This window comes from Macaca thibetana, chromosome 20 (assembly GCF_024542745.1).
Source record: "Macaca thibetana thibetana isolate TM-01 chromosome 20, ASM2454274v1, whole genome shotgun sequence".
Lineage (NCBI taxonomy): Eukaryota > Metazoa > Chordata > Mammalia > Primates > Cercopithecidae > Macaca > Macaca thibetana.
The window spans coordinates 16897848-16922287 of NC_065597.1; the positions used below are offsets into that span (position 1 = coordinate 16897848).

A 24440-nucleotide genomic window follows, 5' to 3' on the forward strand; every position below is an offset into this window, starting at 1 on the left:
CTGAGGCACAAAAGAAGAAAGATGAGGCAGAGGTACAAGTAAGCTGCTAGCTTGTTGCACCGTGGAGGCCACAGGAGCAGCAACATGGAACGCCAGGCGCTGGGGATGCTGGTACAAGCGGTGGGACTGCATGCTACTGTCTGGAGCTTGTCTCAATAGATCTAGAACTTCATCGCCCTCTGATCGCCAATCACCTCTGAGACCCACCTTGCTCATAAACAAAACTGCCCATGTTGGTCCTCTGCCCTGGACTTGTGACATTCTGGACTATTTCTGTGTTTATTTGTGGCCGAGCGTAACAACCATATAATAAATCACCTCTTCCTCTTTTAGCTGAAGAATTAAAAAAAAAAAAAGAAGCCTAATTGCCCTGGACCAGGCGCCGGTAATCCCAGCACTTTGGGAGGTTGAGGTGGGTGGATCACTTGAGGTCAGGAGTTCGAGATCAGCCTGGCCAACATGGTGAAACCCCATCTCTACTAAAGATACAAAAATTAGCCAGGCATGGTGGCACGCACCTGTAATCCCAGCTACTCAGGAGGCTGAGGCATGAGAATCGTTGAACCCAGGAGGCAGAGATCTGAGATCACACCACTGCACCGCAGTGAGCCGAGATCACGCCACTGCACTGCAGCCTGGGAAACAGAGTCCTCCTCTGAGGCAAGAAGGAAAGATCTACATGCTCTGGTGGTGGGGCTGGGACCAGAACCCAGCACCAGGGCCCCAACTCCCAGGCCAGGCTTGCCTGACCCAGGCCTGTCCTGAGAACCCCTCTCTTTGCAGTTATTTATTTTGAGTACAATTAGGGCCCCTGAGATGCAGGGGAAGGCTGGAGGCACACCAGGCCACCAACGACATCAGCTGCCAACACTAGCTTCGTCCCTCGAAGCTGCCAGAACAGGCGTCTCAAAACCTGCTTAAATCCCCTCATCATTGCGAGGCGCGGTGGATCATGCCTGTAATCCCAGCACTTTGGGAGGCTGAGGCAGGTGAATCAGTTGAGGTCAGGAGTTCAAGACCAGCCTGGGTAACATGGAAACCCCCATCTCTACTAAAAATACAAAAATTAGCCAGGCGTGGTGGCGTGTGCCTGTAGTCCCAGCTACTCAGGAGGCTGAGGCAGGAGAATCACTTGAACCCAGGAGGCAGAGATTGCAGTGAGCTGAGATCGGGACACTGTACTTCAACCTGGGCAACAGAGCAAGACTCTGTCAAAAAAAAAAAAAAAAAAAAAACAGCTGGGCGCGGTGGCTCACGCCTGTAATCCCAGCACTTTGGGAGGTTGAGGCGGGTGGATCACAAGGTCAGGAGATCGAGACCACAGTGAAACCCCGTCTCTACTAAAAATACAAAAAATTGGCCGGGCGCGGTGGCTCAAGCCTGTAATCTCAGCACTTTGGGAGGCCGAGACGGGCGGATCACAAGGTCAGGAGATCGAGACCACAGTGAAACCCGGTCTCTACTAAAAATACAAAAAATTAGCCGGGCACGGTGGCGGGCGCCTGTAGTCCCAGCTACTCAGGAGGCTGAGGCAGGAGAATGGCGGGAACCCGGGAGGCGGAGCTTGCAGTGAGCCGAGATCGCGCCACTGCACTCTAGCCTGGGCAACAGCGTGAGACTCCGTCTCAAAAAAAAAAAAAAAAAAAAAAATTAGCCAGGCGTGGTGGCGGGCGCCTGTAGTCCCAGATACTCAGGAGGCTGAGGCAGGAGAATGGCGTGAACCCGGGAGGCGGAGCTTGCAGTGACCCGAGATGGCGCCACTGCACTCCAGCCTGGGCGACAGAGCAAGACTCCGTCTCAAAACAAAACAAAAAAAAAAAAAAAAAAAAACTCCTTATCATTGAGATCAAATCCAAATTCTCACTTGATCTTCAAACTCTTCAAAATCTTATCCCCACCGCCTCCCCTCAACTCATCTCCCACTCCCCCTCTCCCTGCAGCCTACGTCAATAGCAGACAGGCATCTTGTGCACGTCTCTCCCTGGTTCCCAGCACCAGGGCCGGCCAACCCAATCAATTTTTGTTGTCTGAGAAAATGAACACATGGATTTTCTGCCTGTCCTTTATGGCTAATTCCAGTACCTTCTCGAAGGCTCTGGAGTGCAGCCTTGAGTTTCACGGTAAGGGCTCCTTGGGGCTACTGCTTTATCTGTGTGATCTCATGTAATTCTAGGCCAAAGATATTAACACATCCATTCGCAAATGAGGAAACGGGGGGTCAGAGAGGTCCAGTGACTGCCCACAGGTGGGAAGTGGTGCTGCCGGGGCCGGAATCCAGTCCGACCAGCTCCAGAGCCTGTGCTCCTTCTGCTGAACCATGTGCGTAACCTACCCCAGTGACAGCAGGCTGGGGCTGGGCAGGTGCACCTGCAGACGTTCCGGGAACTCTCCAGTCTGTCCAGGGATCCCTTAAACCTGCATGTTGAGGAGGGTGGCTGAGAGATAAGAATGGCGGCATCCAGATGTGACAACAGAGGTGGATGAAAGCTTGGGGGTCCCCCCGAGGGAGGCCTGAGCTTGATGCTCCACGTGTCAGCTTTGGGACAGACAGAGGCCTAGTCAAAATATCCTCGAACAGGCAATGAAGCCTTTCACTCTAGTTACCGTGAAGCTGGGTAAGAATAGGATCTAGGCCAAGAAGATGTCCTTGACCTTCTCAATTTTGCCTGGCTTGTTAAAGCCCCAGGCTTGGGAAAGAGGGGGCCTCCAGGGGTGCTTGTTAAGCACCAGGTCTTATGCTAGATGCTTCACAAACAGCATCTCTGACTTCCAACATTCCTAACAAGTTTTTGTTTTTGTTTGTTTTTGTTTTCTGTAGACACAGGGTTTCACTATGTTTTCCAGGCTGGTCTCGAAATCCTAGGCTCAAGCAATCCACCCACCTCAGCCTCCCAAAGTGCTAGGCTTACAGACATGAGCCACCATGCCTGGCCCCTAACAAGTTTTATAACCTCGATTTTACATGTGAACTAACCGAGGCACAATGAAGTTATGTGGTGGAAGTTCATGGTCAGGCAGCTACTGCATACGAACCCAGGCTAGTCAGCCTTCTAAAAGCCAAGCTCCTAACCACTACGCTAGACGGTCTCTGTCCCCTTCCTGAGAAATCCCAGAGATCTCAAGTCCCCCGCCCAGCCCACTCTGCCACCATGGCCCTGGAAATCAGTAAATTAGTCCCGTAATTCTCATGAGTGAGCTGACCCCACACATAACATGAGCTGAGCTGCAAAAATGTTCTTGTCCTTGGCCCGGAGTATTCATTCTGGATGCAGAATAAACTCCAAGGAGAAGGGGGAAAAACCAACAACTTCAAATATCAAAATAAAAAAAAAGTTATTTCCACAGAGTTGTCCATAAAAGTCGAATTATTCATTGCAAAACACCTAGAAGCAACTCAACTTCACCATCAGTGGACAGAGGCTGCCCGCCCAGGGGTGGGTCTGTTAACTTGGTGAATACCATGTGGACCTTAAAACAACATCTAGTTAGTTGGTGTATGTGCATTTAAAAATAAGTGCAAAGTTGGCCAGGCACGGTGGCTCACGCCTGTAATCCCAGCACTTTGGGAGGCCGAGGTGGGTGGATCACTTGAGGTCAGGAGTTCAAGACCAGCCTGGCCAACATGATGAAAGTCCGTCTCTACTAAAACTATAAAAATTAGCTGGGCGTGGTGGCGGGTGACTGTAATCCCAGCTACTCGGGAGGCTGAGGCAGGAGAATCACTTGAACCCAGGAGGCAGAGTTTGCAGTGAACAAAGATCATGTGGCTGCACTCCAGCCTGGGTGACACAGCAAGACAACATCTCAAAAAAGAAAAGAAAAGAAAAGAAAAGTGTAAAAGCAGAACACTTCATTTTAATTTCAGAAATCCCATCTGCATGAGAAAGGTTTACCTACACTGTTGACTTTTTTGCCTCTTTCCTTTAAAGAACTTGAAATCAATTTTTTTTTTTTGAGACATAGTCTCACTCTGTCGCCCAGGCTGGAGTGCAGTGGTGTGATCTTGGCTCACTGCAACCTCCACCTCCCAGGTTCAAGTCTGTCTCCTGCCTCAGCCTCCCGAGTAGCTGGGATTACAGTCATGCGCCACCACACCCAGCTAATTTTTATATTTTTAGTGGGATGGGGTTTCACCATGTTGGCCAGGCTGGTCTCAAACTCCTGACCTCAAGTGATCCACTCACCTCAGCCTCCCAAAGTGCTGGGATTACAGGCGTGAGCCACTGTGCCCGGCCAAATCAACTGATTTTTGATAAAGTAATACATGCAAGTGATAGTTCACACACACAGTACATTAAGGTCCAAAGACCTACGGCAATATACAGTGGAGCAGCGCCCCATGACCCATGCCAACCATATGAGAATGTAGGTTTGTCAACTGACTAAACTCCGAAGGGCACACACAGAGAAATGACTTGCTTTATGGTTATGTGGATCTGTTTTTTCCAGCAAGGCTGATGAAGGCAAAGGTGAAAAATTGAAACCCAGGGCAGACAGTTCTGCTGAGGCATACTTCTCTGAGGCATACTTCAGAGAGTCTTGGCTGGGACTGTCTTTGTCAAGTCTAGCTCAAGTCCCTCTTCCTGGGATCAGTGAAGCAGCAGCAGAATCGGGGTGGGGAAGCCAGGCCGTCAGAGGCAGAGGAAAGCCAGGCGTGGGAGAGAAAGCCTGATGCCTTCTTACCTGTTCACGTGCCAAGCCTCGGTCTCCTAGGGTTTGCTGGTGGCCTTAAGGGGCTCCAGGGCCCCAAGCAGGTGCCTAAGGGCCACGCGCAGTGGCTGCCAGGTGGGAGAGGCTGAGGCTGCCCCCAGCCCACAGTCCAGGCTTCCCGTCTGATGAGAAGGGCGGGGAAAGCAGGCCTCTGCAGCTCTGCTCAGGAACCGAAGCCAGCAGGGGCGGGGCAGGGCCACGTGGCCCCCGCCTGCCTTGGAGTGTGGAGTAGGAGGGAGCCTTCAACCCAGAGGACCAGCCAGGGGACTGCTCTGACTGAGGGTGCCGGCCAGTTGACTACGAGAAGTCCCCAGAACCCAGGCCCTGGCTCCCAGGCAGCTTGGACTGTTTTAAGGGACTACCCCAGCTCCTCTCCAGAACACTCGGACCCAGACAAAAGCCTCTTCTCATAAAACTAAAAGCCAGGTGATGGGGAGTTGGGTGTAGTGACACAAGCCTGTAGTCCCAGCTACTCAGGAGGCGGAGGCAGGAGACTGTCTTGAGGCCAAGAGTTTGAGGCTGCAGTGAGCTGCAATTGCACCTGTGAATAACCAGTGTGCTCCAGCCTGGGCAATATAGCGAGATCCTGCCTCTAAAAAACTAAACAAAACAAAACAAAAAACTGAGTGATGAGATGGTGACTGGTGTGTGTGTGTGTGTGTGTGTGTGTGTGTGTGTGTGTGTCTATGGGACTGGGGGTCCATTAGGTGGAAGAAAAGGTCTTTCTCTGATACATCATCCTTGTTGAGCACCAATGAGTTACCCAGTCTACAGATAAAGACATAAGCTCCAAAAGGTGAATAATCTTTTTTTTTTTTTTTTTTTTTTTTTTTTGTGGCAGAGTTTCACAGCAGGGACTACAGGCACGCTCCACCATGCTCAGCTAATTTTGTATTTTTAGTAGAGATGGGGTTTCACCATGTTGGCCAGGCTGGTCTTGAACTCCTGACCTCAGGTGATCCGCCTGTGTCAACCTCCCAAGTGCTGGAATTATACACATGACCCGTCACGCCTGGCCTTTTCTTTAGACAAGGTCTCACTCTATTGCCCAGGCTAGAGTGCAGTGGCATGATCACAACCCACTGAGGTCTTGATTTCCTGGGCCCAATTGATCCTCCCACCTCAGCCTCCCAAGTAGCTGGGACCACTACACCCAGCTAATTTTTATTTTTTAAATTTTCTGTAGATACAGATGTCTCCTATGTTGCCCAGGCTCGTCTCAAACTGCTGGCCTCGAGGAATCCTCCTGCCTTAGCCTCCCAAAGTGCTGAGATTTCAGGCTTGAGCCACTGTGCCTGGCCTTGGGTAAGATTCTTCACCCCTTTTCTGGGGCTTGTGCCCAGGAGTTAGAAACCTGCCTGAGCAACGTAGAAAGACCCCCATCTCTGCAGAAATAAAAAATAAATTAAAAATTAGCCAGGCATCATGGTGGCTCATGCCTGTAGTCGTAACTACTCGGGAGGCTTAGGCAGGAGGATCACTTGAGCCCTGGAGGTCGAGGCTGCACTAAATTGTGATTGAGTCACTGCACTCCAGCCTGGATGACAGAGCAAGGCCCTGTCGCTTTTCTTAAAAAAAAAGGAGAGAGAGAGACAAAGAATCTTACCTAAGATTTCCCGGCTGGTTACTGAGGTCTGACCCCAAAGCCAGGCTTTCCTGAGGGACACAGGACCTGTCCTGGTGTAACATGTGGCCTCAGACCCAGCACTTATGGGAGTTGAGGTCCTTTCCCTCAGCACCATCACCAAAGGTACAGCCATTCTCCCTTCACGTGGGTCAGAGCGGGCACCTGCAGGGGTATCTTCAGGATCTCTGCTGAGTTTTCATAGCAGGCTTCCTGATTTTACTAGACTGCATTTGGATTCATTAGGGGTGAGCCAGTGGGGGAGGGAGAATAGAAGAAGGGCTGTATTCAAAGCCTCCAACTATCCAAGAGGGGAGTCTGTAGTGTTTCACTGAATGTGAGCACAAAATCCTTGATTCAGGAACCTCTTATTAACATCTAGTCTTTCACAGCTGAGCTAGTCTGGAGTGCTGACCTGGCTGGATGCAGTGGCTCATGCCTGTAATCCCAGCACTTTCGAAGATCGAGGCGGGCGGATCACCTGGGGTCAGGAGTTCGAGACCAGCCTGGCCAACATGGTGAAACCCCGTCTCTACTAAAAATACAAAAATTATCCGAGCGTGGTGGCAGGCACAATCCCAGCTACTCGGGAGGCTGAGGCAGGAGAATCGCTTGAACCCGGCAGGCAGAGGTTGCAGTGAACTGAGATCACTATACTCCACCCTAAGCGACAGAGTGAGACTCGGTCTCAAAAATAAAAAATAAAAAAAAGAAGAAAAAGAATAAAAGAAGAAATGCCAACCTAGTGATAATAGTGCGTTTTACTCTGAGTGCCAATGCATGCCACAAGTAGTTGTTCATGAAATGTTTTCTCAATTGGATCGACAAAACTGGATTCCTGGTTTGGCCCTGAACTTGCAACAGGACAATAATGCCCACGCTGGAATGTTCCCTAACTCCCCACCCACCCCCAAGGCAGTGGCCACAAAGGCCACACACACTCTCTGCAAGGCCCTGCTGGGAAACTCTGCCAAGGCGTTGATTCATTCGTTGGGCAGCTCGTGGGAGGGCAGACAGGGTGGAGGTGATGGGGGCACAGCCACAGATCTCACTGGGGCCTCACAGAAGCCTGAACACCCCCTGGTGCCCTTTCTGGGGTCTCTTGGCTTGGAATGATGCCCCTTTCTTTCAAATCATCACAGCAGGTCCCCCAGATCTCCCAGGGCCAGAGCCTCAGGTCAGTGGACAAGCCTCAGAACTCCTGCACACTCAGTCATGTGCGTTTGTGCTACCATGACCCCAGGAGACCAGTTTTTGTTTTTTGGTGTTTTTGAGACAGGTTTTGTTCTGTCGTCCAGGCTGGAGTGTAGTGGCGCAATCACAGCTCACTGCAGCCTCAAACTCATAGGCTTAAGAGATCCTCCTGTCTCAGCCCCCCTACTTGCTGGTACTATAAGTGTGTACCACCATGCCTGGCTAATTTTTGTATTTTGTAAATACAAAAAAAAAATTTTTGTATTTTTGGAGAGACGGGGTTTTGTCATGTTGCCCAGGCTGGTCTCAAACTCCTGGGCTTAAGGGGTCCTCCTGCCTTGGCCTCTCAAAGTGCTGGGATCACAGGTATGAGCCACCATGCTGGGGCCCAGTAGATCAGTCTTATTCTACCAATTTACAGGCAGGAAACCAAGACTATGCTTAGAGGCTAGTAAGCCCAGGTCATCTGACTCTGTACACAGTGCTCTCTTCATGAACTTCGCTGCCTCTTGGCATTTGGCAAGTGGAATCTCGTTTCTGATTGCTTTATGAGGCAGCATTGCCTTTCTCCAGTTACAGCATCGACTCCCTGAAGCCGAGATACCCCAGCGTGTCCTCGCAACAGCTGGAGGCCCTAATAACCCACAGGAAATGGTAGTACGTCCCTTGACCATCACGTGTCATTAGCTTATACACGTGTCATTAGCTTATATACTCACGGCTCCAAATTAGTGACTTCTAAGCCTAAACGCTACCAAACAACCCAACAAAAGCACCTCTCCTTTCATTCTGAGACTGCGGTCAGAGAAGGGAGAGAGTTCTGTTGAGTGGACCTGGGAATTTAAAACTTGAGGACCAGGATCTGGAAGGCAGAATGGGACATGGGAAACTGAGGGGGGCTTGCCTCTGGGCACTGCCAGAGATGCTGGATTTGGGGGTGGGGTGGGGTAAGGTGGGGCTAACAGGGCCCCTCAGCCATTCCAGATGGGCTGGCCCAGCTCCTCCAAATCTGAAACTTCCAGACCTGGTTTTTTGTTTTTTTTGTTTTTTTTTTGAGACGGAGTCTCGCGCTGTCGCCCAGGCTGGAGTGCAGTGACCGGATCTCGGCTCACTGCAAGCTCCGCCTCCCAGGTTCACGCCATTCTCCTGCCTCAGCCTCTCGAGTAGCTGGGACTACAGGCGCCGCCACCTCGCCCGGCTAGTTTTTTTTTTTGTATTTCTCAGTAGAGACGGGGTTTCACCGTGTTGGCCAGGATGGTCTCAATCTCCTGACCTCGTGATCCACCCGTCTCGGCCTCCCAAAGTGCTGGGATTACAGGCTTGAGCCACCGCACCCGGCCCAAACCTGGTTTTGATAACTTTTTTTTTCCTTCATTTTGAACAAGCAGCAATGTTCACTCATTGTCCATCACAGCTACTGATCATAACACTGGACTATGAAGCAGACACATGCCCAGACATCACCAGGAGACTCTTTGTTTTGAAACAGGGCTTCATGCTCGGGTTTTTAAATTTTTTGTAGAGATGGGGTCTGTTTCCTGGGCTGGTCTTAAACTTCTGGGCTCAAGTGATCTGCCTGTCTCTGGCCGCCCAAAGTGCTGGGATTACCAGGCATGAGCCACCGTATAATTGGGAGCAGACACCAGGAATCTATTCTGACAAATGAAGAGGGTTCTAACATCCTGCTGGGATTATGAGCCACAACTACAGGTTTCCTACCATTTCCCGACCTAAAACCCCTGCGGCCCACTCCCCACCTCTTCATTTTTCAGACTTGGGGCCTTCTGATTTTTCCTGAAGTCCCAAGGCTGTGGCTGAGGAAATCAGACCCGGGCTGTAGGCTCTTCTGAAACTGGTGGCACATCCTCCGGCAGACTCACCTCACCACCAACCTCACAGCAACAGACTGCCAGGTTATAAACTCTCCTCCAATCTCTGGGTGCAGAAAAGAGCTGGGAGGAGGTGGTTCATAGTAGGTGCCCAGTAAACATTTCTGGAAGAAATGAACGTAGCAGCCTCTTCTAGTGGGTCAGCATGTCTCCTGATGGCTTAAACAGCTCCTGGCTAAGTGCAGTGGCTCACTCCTGTAAACCCAGCACTTTGGGAGCCCAAGGTGGACAGATCACCTGAGGTCAGGAGTTTGAACCAGCCTGGCCAACAAGGTGAAACCCCATCTCTACTAAAAATACAAAAATTAGCCAGGTGTGGTAGTGCATGCCTGTAATCCCAGCTACTCAGGAGGCTGAGGCAGGAGAATCTCTTGAACCTGGAAGGCAGAGGTTGCGGTGAGCCGAGATTGTGCTGCTGTACTCTAGCCTGGGCGACACAGTTAAGACTTCATCTCAAAAAAGAAAAAAGGAGTAACAGCTCTTGGTTGTGCTGGTTTAGTAGCCTACACCTGCCCATTTCAGTTCACCTGAACTTCACAGGGCGTGTTGGGCTGTCACTCAAATGTCAACCAACCATGGCCAAGCAGGTGTTTCAGAGTCTCTGCCTTGTCCCCGAAAGCCATCTGTTCCTCTCCTCCATTGCTACGTTTTCTGGACCAAGTTTGATTTCAGCAGCAGAGATGTTTCTTCTGAGCTCTACATATAGCCCTTGAAAATTAATTTTAAGGGTGTAACAAAAAATTCACATACAATATTCCATATGCAAATGAGCAAGTGGATGACTCAACAAACACATGTCACTTCTACTTTGAATAGAAAACAAGAGGCCGGGCGCGGTGGCTCAAGCCTGTAATCCCAGCACTTTGGGAGGCCGAGACGGGCGGATCACAAGGTCAGGAGATCGAGACCATCCTGGCTAACCCGCTGAAACCCCGTCTCTACTAAAAAATACAAAAAATAGCTGGGCGAGGTGACGGGCGCCTGTAGTCCCAGCTACTGGGGAGGCTGAAGCAGGAGAATGGCGTGAACCCGGGAGGTGGAGCTTGCAGTGAGCTGAGATCCGGCCACTGCACTCCAGCCTGGGCGACAGAACAAGACTCCGTCTCAAAAAAAAAAAAGAAAGAAAACAGAATTTAGAGGCTGGGTGTGGTGGCTCACACCTGTAGTCACAGCACTTTGGGAGGCTGAGCCAGGCAGACCACTTGAGGCCAGGAGTTCGAGACCAACCTGTTCAACACGGTAAAACCTCTTCCACTAAAAATGCAAAAATTAGCTGGACATGGCACATGCCTGTAGTTCCAGCTACTTGGGAAGCTGAGGTAGGAGGATTGCTTGAGCTCAGGAGGCGGAGGTTGCAGTGGGCTGAGATCGCACCACAGCCCTGCAGCCTGGGCAAGAGAGATTCTATCCCTGATAAACAAAAAACAAGAATTTAGGACCAGGCGCAATGGCTCACACCTATAATCCCAGTGCTTTGGGAGGCCAAAGCAGGAGGATTGTTTGAGGTCAAGAGTTTGAGACCAGCCTGGGCAACACAGGGAGACCCTGTCTCTACAAAAGTTTAAAAATTAACTGAGTATGGTGGCACACATCTGTAGTCTCCCCTACTCTGGAGGCTGAGGTGGATCGCTTGAGCCCAGGAGTTCAAGCCTCAGTGAGCTATAATGACTCCACTGAACTCCAGGATAGGCAAAGGAGTGAGACTGCCTCTAATAAAATTTGTTTTAAAAAAATTAAAAAATAAAACAGAACTTAGGAATTTAAAAAATTTTGAAAGCCAGGTTGATCCCATCTGAATGCCTTAACATTTCTGGCTTTCCTCTAACAAGTTCAAGAAAGGCAGCAGCGTGGGAACAGCACACATTCTGGGGACCAGCGCTCTCCCTGTGAGACGAAACCTTTTCCAGTGCTGGCAGCTGTCTCACTAACAATACATTTACACTAACCAAGAAAAGCAACATTCCAACTAGAACCCCCCTCCTCCAAAGGAATGCTGTTCTTGGCAAGAGATCTTCCAAAGGAAACATCTGCAGAACCTCTGCCCGTAAGGTCAGGGGAAAGCTGAGGCAGCTAAAAACTTTTCAGTCCCAGGATCCAAGTCACAAGGGCTTAGCAACGGAACAGGATGGAAGGAAACCCAAGGGCAGACCCCTCTGTCCGAGTTCTGCAGCAGCCTCTGGTGGGTTTTGCAAGGCTGGAGAGAGGTCTCTATTTACCTGGTTGCTCAGTCAAACCACAGGAGTCAATCAGGTCCCCTTAACAATTACACAGACGGGACTTGTCATTGAGCCACATCCAATCAATAAATTATAAACTTTTGTAGGTTCTGTAGCAACAGCTATGAAAATTCCTTTCCACATATTCAAGCCCAATTCCTTGTCCTAACCCTTTCTCTTACAGAGAACAAGGAAGCTGATGGGCAGACTTACAGAGGAAGCTCGGTGGTGACAACTCCTGATTCCACAGATTTTCCTTTCTTTCAGAACCCCCTAACTTCTGTATGGAGTGTATGTATTTCAATCAAACTTGAGTTAAAAAACACGCAAGGAGCTGCTCCATTATCTACACCGAGTTCCTCAGATGACTGCATGTCAGTATCATACAATTTGATAGAATGGATTTAGGGCCACAGGAAAAAATGAGCCCTGAAATATAGGTTTTCAAAATCTAATTCAGAACTACTGTCTACTATGCAAATTCATGAGCTAAGTGAGAAAAAAACATGTTATTTAGGGATTCGATTCCTGGCAAAACCTGGGTCTCTCTTGACTGATCTAAAACCAAATCATAATTCAAGATACTTAGTTCCATGAGACAGCGTGAGGAACCCTCGGCACTGGGCTCCGGGAGGTTCAGATTGTATCTCCTCACCACCATTCCTGATTCTAACCCACTGCTCACCAGATCAGTTGCTCAATTTAGGTGGCTGACCACATGCAGATGAAAGAATGTTATACTTCGTGAGTATTGAGAACAGTGAGCTCATTTCTCCAGGTTCAAGGCACAAGGACAGCCTGGAAGACGAGGGCTTCCCACACAACTAAACGGGGAACTCTCAGGGGTTGGCTGGAACATTTCTGGAATTGGGCCTCTTCCAGGGGACAGGCTCTCATTATACCCTAAAGGCCCTGTGGAACCCACCTGAGATGGGTGCTACAGACAGGCCCCACATATACACAGTTCTCAGGGGCAGGGCAGTATCCAGGTTCTTCTGTACTGACCCTTCCTATGGTCCTATGGAGCCAAAGATCTCTTTAGGTGCTGTATCAGCAAAAGGGACATGTTAAGACTCCCCAGCTGGAATTCATGCTAAAATCCCCATACTAATATCCTCCGAGTAGAAGAGGAGGAAGAATCAGCCACCCTTCCTCAACCCAGTGGGAAAAGGGGTGAGTATCCACATGGTTATTGAGCCCATGTTTCATCAGCACAGCAAAAAGAACCAGGAAAAAACAAAGAAACTACCACAGACCTGGGGGTAAGGAGCCACAGAGTGTCCCAAGTCCAAGTAGGCATCTGGAAGGAAGGAGTCTACTCTAACTTAAGAGTCCTGCTCTAACTTGGGCTCAAACCTCCCACCTACATCCTCATCTCCAGAACAAGACACACGGACGCCAGTCACCTTAAAAACTAGGTTTCTGTTTCTTTCTGGGTTAGATTCTAGAGCAGCAGAACTCAGGAGTGATACTGTATCCTATCCAGTCCCACCACAGCCTTCCTTCCTTCCTCCCACAGAGATAACATTGTACAAAACTGTATTTACAGGAAAACCAGTTAAAAATTAAGGGTATGTGCAAAAGTAGACAGGAGAGTCAGACATATCAATGTAGGGATGGCTTTGGGGAATGGGGGAATTGGGTTCCACACTGGAACCTGGGGTCATGTATCATGTACCAGGTGGGGAGAAGTATAGCCAATCTCAGCGCCAATTTGAGGGGAAGCCAGTCATTCCAGGAGAAGAGGTGAGGGGAGAGAGCTGTTGGCTTTCATAATGCAGTCTTAATTATCCAGTCACCCTCCTGCCACATGGCATGGTGGTGGGGGAAACAAAATACACAGTCTCTGGCAAGCCCCATAGGGAAAGGAGGGCTCAGAAGGCATAGCGGGTCCGGATATCCTCGAGTTTCTTGGACACCTCGGGTGGGGTTCGGTCCAGTTCTTCAGAGACGTTCTTTTGTTTGTTGGGTTCCATGGAATTGAACTGCTCACAGAGGTCTCCATCAATCACATTCTAAGATATGGAGAAAGCAGAAGGAAAAAAATGGTGAGATGCCCAAAGAAAATGGCACATGCTAAAGCAGCAGTTGTAGGGAAAGCTGTTTTTATTTTTTAGTTTTTGAGACAGGGTCTCAACCCTATCATCCAGATTGCAGTGCAGTGGGATAATCATGGCTCACCGCACTCTCAAAACTCTGCGGCTTAGCCTCCCAATTGGCTAGGACCACAAACGTGTGCCACCACGCCCAGACAGGGAAAGCTTTTTATTCTCCACTCGATACTTGAACCCCGCTTGTAGATCCAGGAACACTATCTAAGTTGACTCTTGGTACTCAGAGTTCAGATTGGCAGAAGCAGTGAAGCCTTTGCTCTGGCTGTGGTCTGCCCCGAGGAGAGCACCCTCCCTGGTACTATTCCTATCACTCTGCTGCCTGTGCTGCTCCTTTACTCAGGATCTCCCTTTCCAGCTCAGATTCCCCCAACCTACCTTCACAGGGAAGTAGTAGGAACGAAAGCTGAGGTGGTCCCGCCCACAGAGAGGGGGATGTTCAGACCGCAGGTGCATTTCCACATGCTGGAAGAAGTCATGGTCCTGGCAGAAGAAACAAAAAATCTGTCACTCAGAAGTGATTTCAACTAGTCTAGAGTTTCCACAAGCACAACGAACAGACAAGCCATTCATTTTTACCATACAAACACAAGGGAAATATCTAATCACTTTCTGATAATCACAGGTTTTTCTGCTACAATATGATAGTTAAAATCCAAAAGGAGACCTCGTGTTGTCTGCAGTGCAAAAGAGAATGCCACACATAAAGAATGGTTTGTGAGGTCAGATTCCTGATCCCAGCTTCCTTTGCTGGAATAAAACATGCCGAACTCTGGCAAACCTAGACTGGACTCCATATGGTGATGTGTGCCCCAACAGGGATCATCCCATCAATCCTGGCAATCCTAGTCTGTGGAGTCCGGTTCTAGAGCTTTGGGCTCAGGCTAACCTTGTAAACTCGCATCAGACTGAAGCAAACCCTAGTACAGTATAAAAACAAATGGCCTGCCCAGGCGCAGTGGCTCACGCCTGTAATCCCAGCACTCTGGAAGGCCAAGGCAGGCGGATCACAAGGTCAGGAGATCGAGACCATCCTAGCTAACATGGTGAAACCCTGTCTCTACTAAAAATACAAAAAATTAGCCAGGTGTGGTGGCGGGCGCCTGTAGTCCCAGTTACTTGGGAGGCTGAGGCAGGAGAGTGGCGTGAACCTGGGAGGCGGAGTTTGCAATGAGCCGAGATTGTGCCACTACACTCCAGCCTGGGTGACAGGAGACTCCATCCCCCCCCCAAAAAAAAACAAAAACAACAACAACAAATGGGCCTTCCCTGGGTGGGGGGGAATCAAGATTCCTATCTCCCCAAGTACTTCCGTCAGTCTATAATTCCCAGAGCATTATTAATTATATGTGGGGACAAATGAATTTGACCTGTTAGGTAGAGTCAACACCAAGAAACAACCTTAAAAGTCAAGGCCAGAGTAATGTGGGTGCTCTCACCTCATGGGACGTGAATGGCACAAGGATGCCAATTCCTCCAGACAAGGTGGTATAGACAAGTGATTCTGAGCCTCCGGGGATCAGCGTAGTCTTCTGTAAGGACAGCACCGTCTCTCCGACATGGTAGTTCATGATCACCTCTGCCTGTGAGTCAGAAACAGACTAGTGACTGTGTGCGCCCTCAGGAGCCTCCCTGGACTCCCGAGAGCATGCAGTGCTCCCTAAGGCACATTTCACCATCTATTAACATCCAAAAACTATTATAGAGGCCAACTGTGGGAGGACTGCTTGAGCCCAGGATTTCAAGACCAGCCTGAGCAACACAGTGAGGCCTCATAAACCCATACCCACAAAATTTGTCAGATTTGGTGGCATGTACTCTAGTCCCAGCTACTCAGGAGGCTGAGGGGGAAGGATCACTTGAGCCCAGGAGGTGGAAGCTGCAGTGATCTGTGATCGTACCACCATACTACAGCCCAGGCAACCAAGTGACACCTTGTCTCAAAAACAAACAATAAATCCAAAAATTATTAAAACCTAAAAATACTTTAAAATTCTCACATTTACTTAAGGCTTAATGCCTCATAAAACATGCTAAAGTTACTGTTCATCATCTCTTAAACGATAAGAACCATTTTGTTAAATTTATCAAGCTTGCCATAAAAAAAAAAAGGAAAACACAAAGAAAATTATAGAAAACAGCAATCACTAGGCTTGTCTTCTAAAATAGAAAGTCCAGAGATCCTCTGTTAAAGCAGCATATACCTATAGGAGAAAGTAAAGCCCTGGACACACCTCAGAGCAGAGGACTAGGAATGGACTCTCTCGAAGGAACTTGCTACTCTCCAAGGAGATTTCTGCAGATTGGTAAGAAAGGACTGTGGAAGGACAGCACTCAGCACAGTCGTGTGCACTGTGAATAATTCACCAAAGGCAATTTCTCCAGTGACGGCAACAGGAGAAGTGCTAAGCAGCGCCCTCCCTGGGGCCCATTCTGCAATCTTACCTTCTGGGAGGCCCCATTGAGCAAGCCACGGTCCCACAGGGCTTTGTTTCCTGTAGGGTCCTCATCTACTTCATCATTGGTGTTAGGTGGGAGTCTCACCTACAAGGAAGTGACACAAGTCACAGTGCTGGGGCCCAGACCTGCTCACCTGGGTCGCCAAGCAACAGGTCTGGCCCAGGTCCTTGCAAGTCAGCCATAGGGGCACTGTCTAGACAGAGGCCTGAGCCCGTGTGTCCTGCACCTGCTCTGGTGGGCAGGAGCTGTGTCTGAGGAGCAAGAAACTCAAAAGAATCGACCCATGAGCAGGAGTTTAACACAGCTAAGGATAATACCAAAACCACACAACACAGACAACAGACATTCCAAAGTTCTTATAAAACGTAAAAAGAAATATTAGCCATTAGCTCAAACTAAACCTATCATTAAATCATGTTCAATAGAGAGGAGAGCGATAAACCAGAGAAAAATCCAAGACTAGTAAGAAGGCTTAAAGAACAGATTGCTTGTAGAGTTAGCTTTAGTAGGATGGAATTTTATATCCATTTTTACTCCTCAGAATTGATTCATCTTTGGCTTTACCCACAACAAACTGAGCCAGCTTTCCTACACATCACTGTAACCCAAGTGAACAACATCAACTCACCACACATATGTTGCCAAACTTGTCTGCCCCAGCAACAGTGTCATAGTCCAGGAGGCTGGCTGTAGTGACCCATCGAGGGTAGGTATCATCAGCAAAGATGATAAGCTGGTTTTCATTACGCTTGTAGCGAACCCAGATGAAACTTTCTTGGACGTCAGATACAATTACCCTATGTCCAATAGTCTGGATCCCAGAGATATAATTGGCAATATGCTGGGGAAAACAAGGACAATAGTGGGTGTAATCTTGGGGTTCAGAACCCAAAGAAAGTCCAGCTTTCCATATGACATATATAGGGTCAGCAGAACAGCAAATACCCAAAAACAGCAGTTAGCAATGAATTCTAGGTGGGAAAAAGAGCCAAATAGCTTTTAATATACTGCAAATATATGCCTAACTCTCAGAGTTACATTCCTTACAGAAGCTAGCAAAATAGAAAGCTGGTTCTTGTTTGGTAAGTCAAGAAATGAGAATCCTCTACTCCTGCTCCTCTCAAAACTCAAGGGCTGGTGCGGTGGCTCACGCCTGTAAACCCAGGACTTTAGGAGGCCAAGGCGGGCGGATCATGAGGTCAGGAGTTAAGAGACCAGCCTGGCCAACATGGTAAAACCCTGTCTCTACTAAAGATACAAAAAATTAGCCAGGCGTGGCAGCATGCATCTATAATCCCAGCTACTTGGGAAGCTGAGGCAGGAGAATCACTTGAACCCGGGAGGCGGAGGTTGCAGTGAGCCGAGATTGCACCACTGCACTCCAGCCTGGGCAACAGGGCGAGACTCCATCTCGAAAAAAAAAAAAAGGGCATAATTCTGAAGCTGGAATTGGGGTAACACTAGTCCTAATAAAGGTAAGATTTTAAAACTCAATGCCCACCACCCCACCAATGCCCCCGCCCTTGACATGTGAGCTAGATCTCAGCACCAACGCCAGCACACTTACCTTATTCTCGCATTTTCGGAGTAACTTCTTCTTTCCCAGGTCATAGACACGCAACAGCTTCCCCACACCAATCAATACCCTCCCTTGGAATGGGGCAATGGCAGCAGGGACCTCTTCCACCGGAGTCTATAGAGGAAAAGCACGTAATACAGCTATTACAAATGCCAGCCAGACACAGGCCCCACCTCTCCGCCTAGAAATGTCTTCTTTCACAGGAGCCTATCATTAAGAAACACACCAGTGATCTTATTTTGCTAATGAATCAGCGTGTTGGGGTGAACAGGTCCCACATGCTGCATTGACCCAGCAGAGGGATCAATGCTACAAGTGACAAGAAGTTCTGGTACCTGATGACAGCTGCCCAGAGCCTGTGCTTGGTTTAACTGGCCTCATGAAATAATAGTGAAGCCTTAGTAGCTAAGAAGTGACTGTAATTTGTGGAGGGACAGGAAAGAAATGCTAGTGGAAAATGACTTTTTTTTTTTTTTTTTTTGAGACAGGATCTCACTGTCGCTCAAGCTGGAGGGCTGTGGCAGGCGTAATCACGGCTCACTATAGCCTGGACTTCCTGGGCTCAGGTGATCCTCCCACCTCAGCCTCCCGAGTAGCTGGGACTACAGGCATGTGCCATCACGCCCAACTAATTATCTGTATTTTCTGTAGAAACTGAGTTTCACCACATTGTCCAGGCTGGTCTCAAACTCTTGGGCTCAAGTGATCTGCTCGACTCAGACTCCCAAAATGCTGGGATTACAAGCGTGAGCCACTGCACCCAGCCTAGTGACATCTCAGTTGTAAAGGAGAGACAAATTTTATACGCAAAAGGGTCTATGAAGTATTTCTTAGAGGATACTCCCCTTATGGTAGGGTTGAAGGAATCCACATGCTGTCAGTGTGGAGGAGAATATTATTTTTATTTTAATAATTATGGTAAAACAGACATAACATAAAGTTTACCATCTTAATCCTTTTTTTTTTGAGACAGAGTCTCACTCTGTCGCCCAGGCTGGAGTGCAGTGGCACAATCTCAGCACAGTACAACCTCTGCCTCCCAGGTTCAAGCAATTCTCCTGCCTTAACCTCTGGAGTAGCTGGGGTTACAGGCGCCCACCACCATGCCTGGCTGATTTTTTATTTTTAATAGAGATGGGATTTCACCACATTGACCAGACTGGTCTTGAACCCCTGACCTCAGGTGATCCGCCCACCTCGGCCTTCCAAAGTGCTGGGATTACAGGAATGAGTCACCATGCCCAGTCATTTTTAAGTATACACTTCAGTGGCATTAAGCACATTTACTGTTGTGTAACTATCATCTCCAGCTTTTTTTTCATCTTCCCAAACTGAAACTCTGTACCCATTAAACAGTAACTTCCCAGAGAAGGCAGATGGAAAAGAACACTAAATCTTTTTTTTTTTTTTTTTTTTGACAGTCTCACTGTGCCAACCAGGCTAGAGTGCAATGGTACAATCTCAGCTCACTGCAACCTCCGCCTCCCAGGTTCAAGTGATTCTCCTGCCTCAGCCTCCCAAGTAGCTGGGATAACAGGTACATGCCACCATGCCTGGCTGATTTTTATATTTTTAGTAGAGACGGGCTTTCATCATGTTGGTCGGGCTGGTCCCAAAGTGCTGGGATTACAGGTGTGAGCCACCGCACACAGCCAGAATATTAATTATTTAAACTGCTGAATTTTGGTCACAAATTGTTGCCCACTTATTAAAACAGTAAGAAAGGGACTGATTCAATGTGCATCCATCTCCCCATTATGGGTGGTTAGCACAAAGCCTTACTGTGGAATGCACAGGCACAAGAGCATCACCGCAGCTAGAAGGCCCCAGGATTTTCCATGTGCTGGTAAGAGATGGATTGGAATCAAGGAGCTGGTCCCCAAAAGACCTGACCCATAACATAAGCAAAAGTAAGAGAATTCAATAGGACTTAAGATCTAGGAGAACCACTCACTGGCTGATTCCTACCTTGTGCAAAAACTCCAGTTTTTCCCCATTGTTCACAAGCTTGTAAGTATAGACGAAGCCCCCTGCCACAGATCGGGGGTTCAGTATCAGGTCCTTGGCCACACCCACCAGCACATACCAGTCTTCACCAGTGTTGGAGAACCTGCACACAGCCACACTACACACAAAGTAAGAGGCAAGAGTAAGGCCTTCGTCAAAACCCAGAGAGCTCCTGTTCCAGGCTACCAAACCCTGAACTGTCCTGGGCTCCTTACCTAAAAGCTGCCTCATTCTGTTCCAGCTGGACAAGGTCCAGTGTGTTCCCCTGAATGGGATTCATCACTCGGATCACAGAGGCCCACTGCCCATTGCCAGCCTTGGGAGCTCCAAAGATAGATTCAGGGAGGTTTTCATTGAGGAATGCTGCTGCCATCTCTGCGGCCAGCTCCCGCTCATCCTCCCCTGCTGCTTCCACCATTTCCTAAACCCAAAAAACCAAACAACTGAGTTGGCATGTTCAGAGGTAGGGGCTGGCTGAGAAGAGGATAGGTAGCAAGAACACTCCAAGGGGTTTTTTCTTTTTTTTTTTTTTTTTGAGAAGGAGTCTTGTTCTGTTGCCCAGGCTGGAGTGCAGTGGCCGGATCTCAGCTCACTGCAAGCTCCGCCTCCCGGGTTCACGCCATTCTCCTGCCTCAGCCTCCCGTGTAGCTGGGACTACAGGCGCCCGCCACCTCACCCAGATAGTTTTTTTTTGTATTTTTTAATAGAGATGGGTTTTCACCCGTGTTAGCCAGGATGGTCTCGATCTCTTGACCTCGTGATCCGCCCGTCTCGGCCTCCCAAAGTGCTGGGATTACAGGCTTGAGCCACCGCGCCCGGCCAGAAACTCCATTTTTTTATCCAACCCATCTGATTTCCCCTACTAAGACTACTCTGTCTCCACTCTTTAAGGCTGGATACAGTTCTATGTGGTTTAGCTATTTGGTTTTTGCTAGGCAATGAGTTCTAGAAAGAGCTGGTATTGTGGAGAACATGAAAGCTGTCTCCTTTGGGCCCAAATCCAGGAAATACAGTCTATTTTGGAAGCTCAAAGACTGGAGAATTCTGTTTCAGAGAGGGAACTTAATTGTGAATAAATGGAGGTCAGAGTATAGTCCTGGGTTACAAGAAAGGCTCTAACATGAAGTATTTTGGGGCAAAGGCCTCTGCTTAAAGAAGCTGAAAAGAGCCTAGATCTTTAAAAACAAAGAATATAACAACAATTACAGGAGTTTAAACTTTTGACAGAGTCTCATGTCCAGAGTGCCACTGGTATGCAGTGGAGTGTGCCAACATACCAGGAGTGCACCAACACACCAGGCTATCTTTCAAAATTTTTAATAGAGGTGCGGTTTTGCTATGTTGCCCGGACCGGTCTCAAACTAGCAATCCTCCCATCTCAGCCTCCAAAAGTGCTGAGCAGTTTAAACTTTTCAACATAATTTCACAAATCTTTTAACAGAACCCCTGAACGTTAGTCTCATTACCTCTGCCATCTGCTGCTTTCTCTGAGCTTTTGTGGCCTCAGTGTAGGCATTGTGGTCCGTTTCAATGATAATAAGGTTGTTACTCTCAGGGTGGATGACAAATTTCCTGGGTGTGTACTGCAGTGGGAAGGCTACTTGATTGAAGACAGCACCGAGCTTCTCTAATGCCAAAATGCTATGACAGAAAAGCAAGGCAGTTACTTAATACTCACTCAGGACCTAGAAATTGGTGGTGAAATAGGCTTTGAGCAGTCAGTAAACACATCAATCCCTGAAGCTCTAACGCTGGCATTAGGCAACATTAAACAACAGCCTCCTAATCTAGAAAACTGCACTGCAGACAGAGAGATCCGGGAAGGGCCTTCCCATCTGGCAACACCCTACCACAATTCATGGCAATTCTAGTTCTCACCAATGAAACACTAACGATTGTCAAGATTTTTTTTTAATCACTCTAATGATAATAAAGCGCCCAATCCCAAATTTGTTGTGAACACTGCAATTACCTGAACATATATGGTATCTGTAGTGACTGTGCTTCATAAAATAAAGTGGATGCCTTTGTGAATAAAAATCACCTCAGTTTTGGAAAACTTTGACAATGCAAGAGACAGCAAATAGGGGACCTACAAATTTCTGTCAAATTGAACAGAGATGCACACATAAGCCAAACTATGTGCAAAACGGGCAGAACCCAGGTACCCTAAAAAATATAGTTACCTGATCTCTAATGATGGAGTTTTATTTGTAGTTTATTCTCTACATTAAAAAAGATACGAGCTGGGCACAGTGGCTCACGACTGTAATCTCAGCACTTTGGGAGGCCGAAGCGGGCAGATCACCTAAGGCTAGGAGTTCAAGACCAGCCTGGGCAACATGGGGAAACACCAACTCTATTGAAAATACCCAAAAAAAAGCTGAGTATGGTGGCACGCACCTGTAGTTCCAGCTACTTGGGGGGCTGAGGTGGGAGAATCTCTTGAGTTCAGGAGCTCAAGACCAGCCTGGGCACCAAGGTAAAATCCTGTCTCTATTTAAAAAACCACAAAAATTAGCCGGGCATGATGGCATGCGCTTATAGTCCCACCAGGTACTTGGGAGGTTGAGGCAGAAATAGCTTGAGTCCAGGAAGTTGGGGCTGCAGGGAGCCATGATCACACCACTGCACTCCAACCTGTACAACAGAGCAAGACTTTGTCTCAAAAAAATAAATTTAAAAATAAAAATAATTTTAAAAATGAACTGCCCCCAAGCACTATGCTTTTATGTCTCAGTCATCTTCCCTGATTTAGTTTTGGGGGGAAGTAAGTTCTGCTCCTAGGAAAGCCTAAAAATCTGTAGGGATCATCTAAATCTATAGGAATTCAGGAGGTAGGGACCACAGATGAGGATACAAGGCTGGCTTAAAAGACAAGGGGAACACTGACAGGCAGGTATGCATGTGGGCGAAGCGTTCCAGCACAGGCAGAGATTTAAAAAATATTAAGTGGTGTAGAGGAGTGCAGGGAGATCAATTCTGCTAGAGCAGAAGATAAATACAAAGATGACAGAAAGAAAAAGGACAATGACCATGAAAAGACGCTGAAAGTTGCTGCAAAGAAATTTTGAGAGCTCACTTGATAAGCAATAGTGATTAATCTATCAAGAGGCCACAGTTTCATTATGAACAGCCAATAATTATAACCAGGATGTGAACAACTTCGGTGGCTTAATTTTAAAAGCCCCCAAAAACTTGAGGAAGCCAAACTGACTGGGTTATTTTAGGTTCTTTTCCATCTTGCAAGCAATATTACATATAGTGCTCAAACTTCACATCAATATTATCAGGAAGAACAGTTCTGTCAACTTTTTTCATGTAGGTTAAAATTTAAGATTTAATACCACAAATGGCAAGACAGAGTAAGAAAAGTTATCAATGTAGTGATCCAATACTTGCTCTAAAACTAGTCCAACTGCAATGCCCTTTCGCTAGAAAACAAAAATCTGAAATCTCAGGAAGATTGGACTGTATTAAAGCTTTGCCTTGAAAGTCTTAACAGAAGCTAAAATACCGAAACTTGGCTCTCAGGTACTAAAATGCTGAGCCAAATGAAGGTTTCAATTGCAACACACAAGCTTCATGGTAAAGTCAGCTCTCTGCCACCTCTTCACAGCCTCCTCCAACACTCTGGCAGAACCAGTCTGAGCCCTTGGCAGAAAGGCTTCCTGCTGAGCTTCACTCACTCACTCACCGCAGGGTGTTGGTGGAGATGGCCACAATGCCCTCGGGACACTGTTCCGAGGCAAAACCCGATGCAAATTCCAGTGTCTCGTAAGACAGGGGGGTGAGATGGAAGCGAGATTGGTAAGAATAGCTCAACCATGAGCGGCTTGACATGGCCAATACCTGAGGGGAAAAAAAAACAGCTCCAATAAGGTTTGGGAAAAAATACAAACATGGTAAGGTGACCAAAAGCCCTATCCCCAAATTTCAGTCTGCAGAGTATCCTAAGATATTCTAGAAATCTAACAGGCTATCTTAAGAAAAAGAGGGCTAGAGAGAGGCACCATGGCTTAGCATATGTGAAAAGCATGGGCTACGAGCCATATGATCTAGACTAATCATTTCATCTCTCAAAGCCTGCTTCCACGCGTATAAAATGAAAATAGTACCACAAGGCTGGGCAGCTGCAAGAATTAAATGGAATGAAGGCCAGGTGTGGTGGCTCATGCCTATAATCCCAGCACTTTGGGAGGCCAAGGCGGGCAGATCACCTGAAGTCAGGAGTTCGAGACCAACTTGGCCAACATAGTGAAACCCCATCTCTACTAAAAATACAAAAATTAGCTGGGCCTGGTGGCATGCGCCTGTAATCCCAGCTACTCGGGAGGCTGAGGCAAGAGAATCGCTTGAACCCAGGAGGCAGAGGTTGCAGTGAGCCACGCTTGCACCATTGCATTCCAGCCTGGGCGACAGAGTGAGACTCCATTTCAAAAAAAAAAAAGAATTAAATGGAATCAGTTAGCACAGTGCCCAGAAACATTAACATTCTTAACTATAAAGGATACAATGTTTCCTAATCTCTTTCACATTAGGTAGTTAACTTGACACTGATCTAAGACTGGGATAAAACCTGAGAATTCTCATGGCTAGTGGTGTCCTAGAGGGGAGGTTTCCAGCCCTATTTGACCAGCCAGAGGGCTA

General features: G+C 48.0%; 3 protein-coding genes across 3 annotated transcripts in view; 1 reads left to right on the plus strand and 2 right to left on the minus strand.

Annotated features, from left to right (window-relative positions):
• IL34 (interleukin 34) overlaps positions 1-4882 on the minus strand; it is a 76674-nt gene extending 71792 nt beyond the window's left edge. The window contains exon 1 of the mRNA XM_050772790.1: positions 4684-4882. The gene's annotated coding sequence lies outside the window, so the exon portion shown is untranslated. The remainder of the gene's footprint in view (positions 1-4683) is intronic.
• The window catches only part of AARS1 (alanyl-tRNA synthetase 1), a 370792-nt gene that overhangs the window by 14789 nt on the left and 331563 nt on the right, over positions 1-24440 (plus strand). The gene's annotated exons all lie outside the window — the stretch shown is intronic.
• The window catches only part of SF3B3 (splicing factor 3b subunit 3), a 53836-nt gene continuing 42431 nt past the window's right edge, over positions 13036-24440 (minus strand). Inside the window, exons 17-26 of the mRNA XM_050772666.1 lie at positions 23488-23642; positions 21257-21431; positions 20006-20211; positions 19752-19908; positions 17772-17897; positions 16833-17045; positions 16190-16288; positions 15184-15327; positions 14123-14227; positions 13036-13648 (exon numbers count right to left, since the gene is read on the minus strand). Of these exons, the coding sequence (XP_050628623.1) occupies positions 13508-13648; positions 14123-14227; positions 15184-15327; positions 16190-16288; positions 16833-17045; positions 17772-17897; positions 19752-19908; positions 20006-20211; positions 21257-21431; positions 23488-23642 (1521 nt within the window). The 3' untranslated portion in view covers positions 13036-13507. The remainder of the gene's footprint in view (positions 13649-14122; positions 14228-15183; positions 15328-16189; positions 16289-16832; positions 17046-17771; positions 17898-19751; positions 19909-20005; positions 20212-21256; positions 21432-23487; positions 23643-24440) is intronic.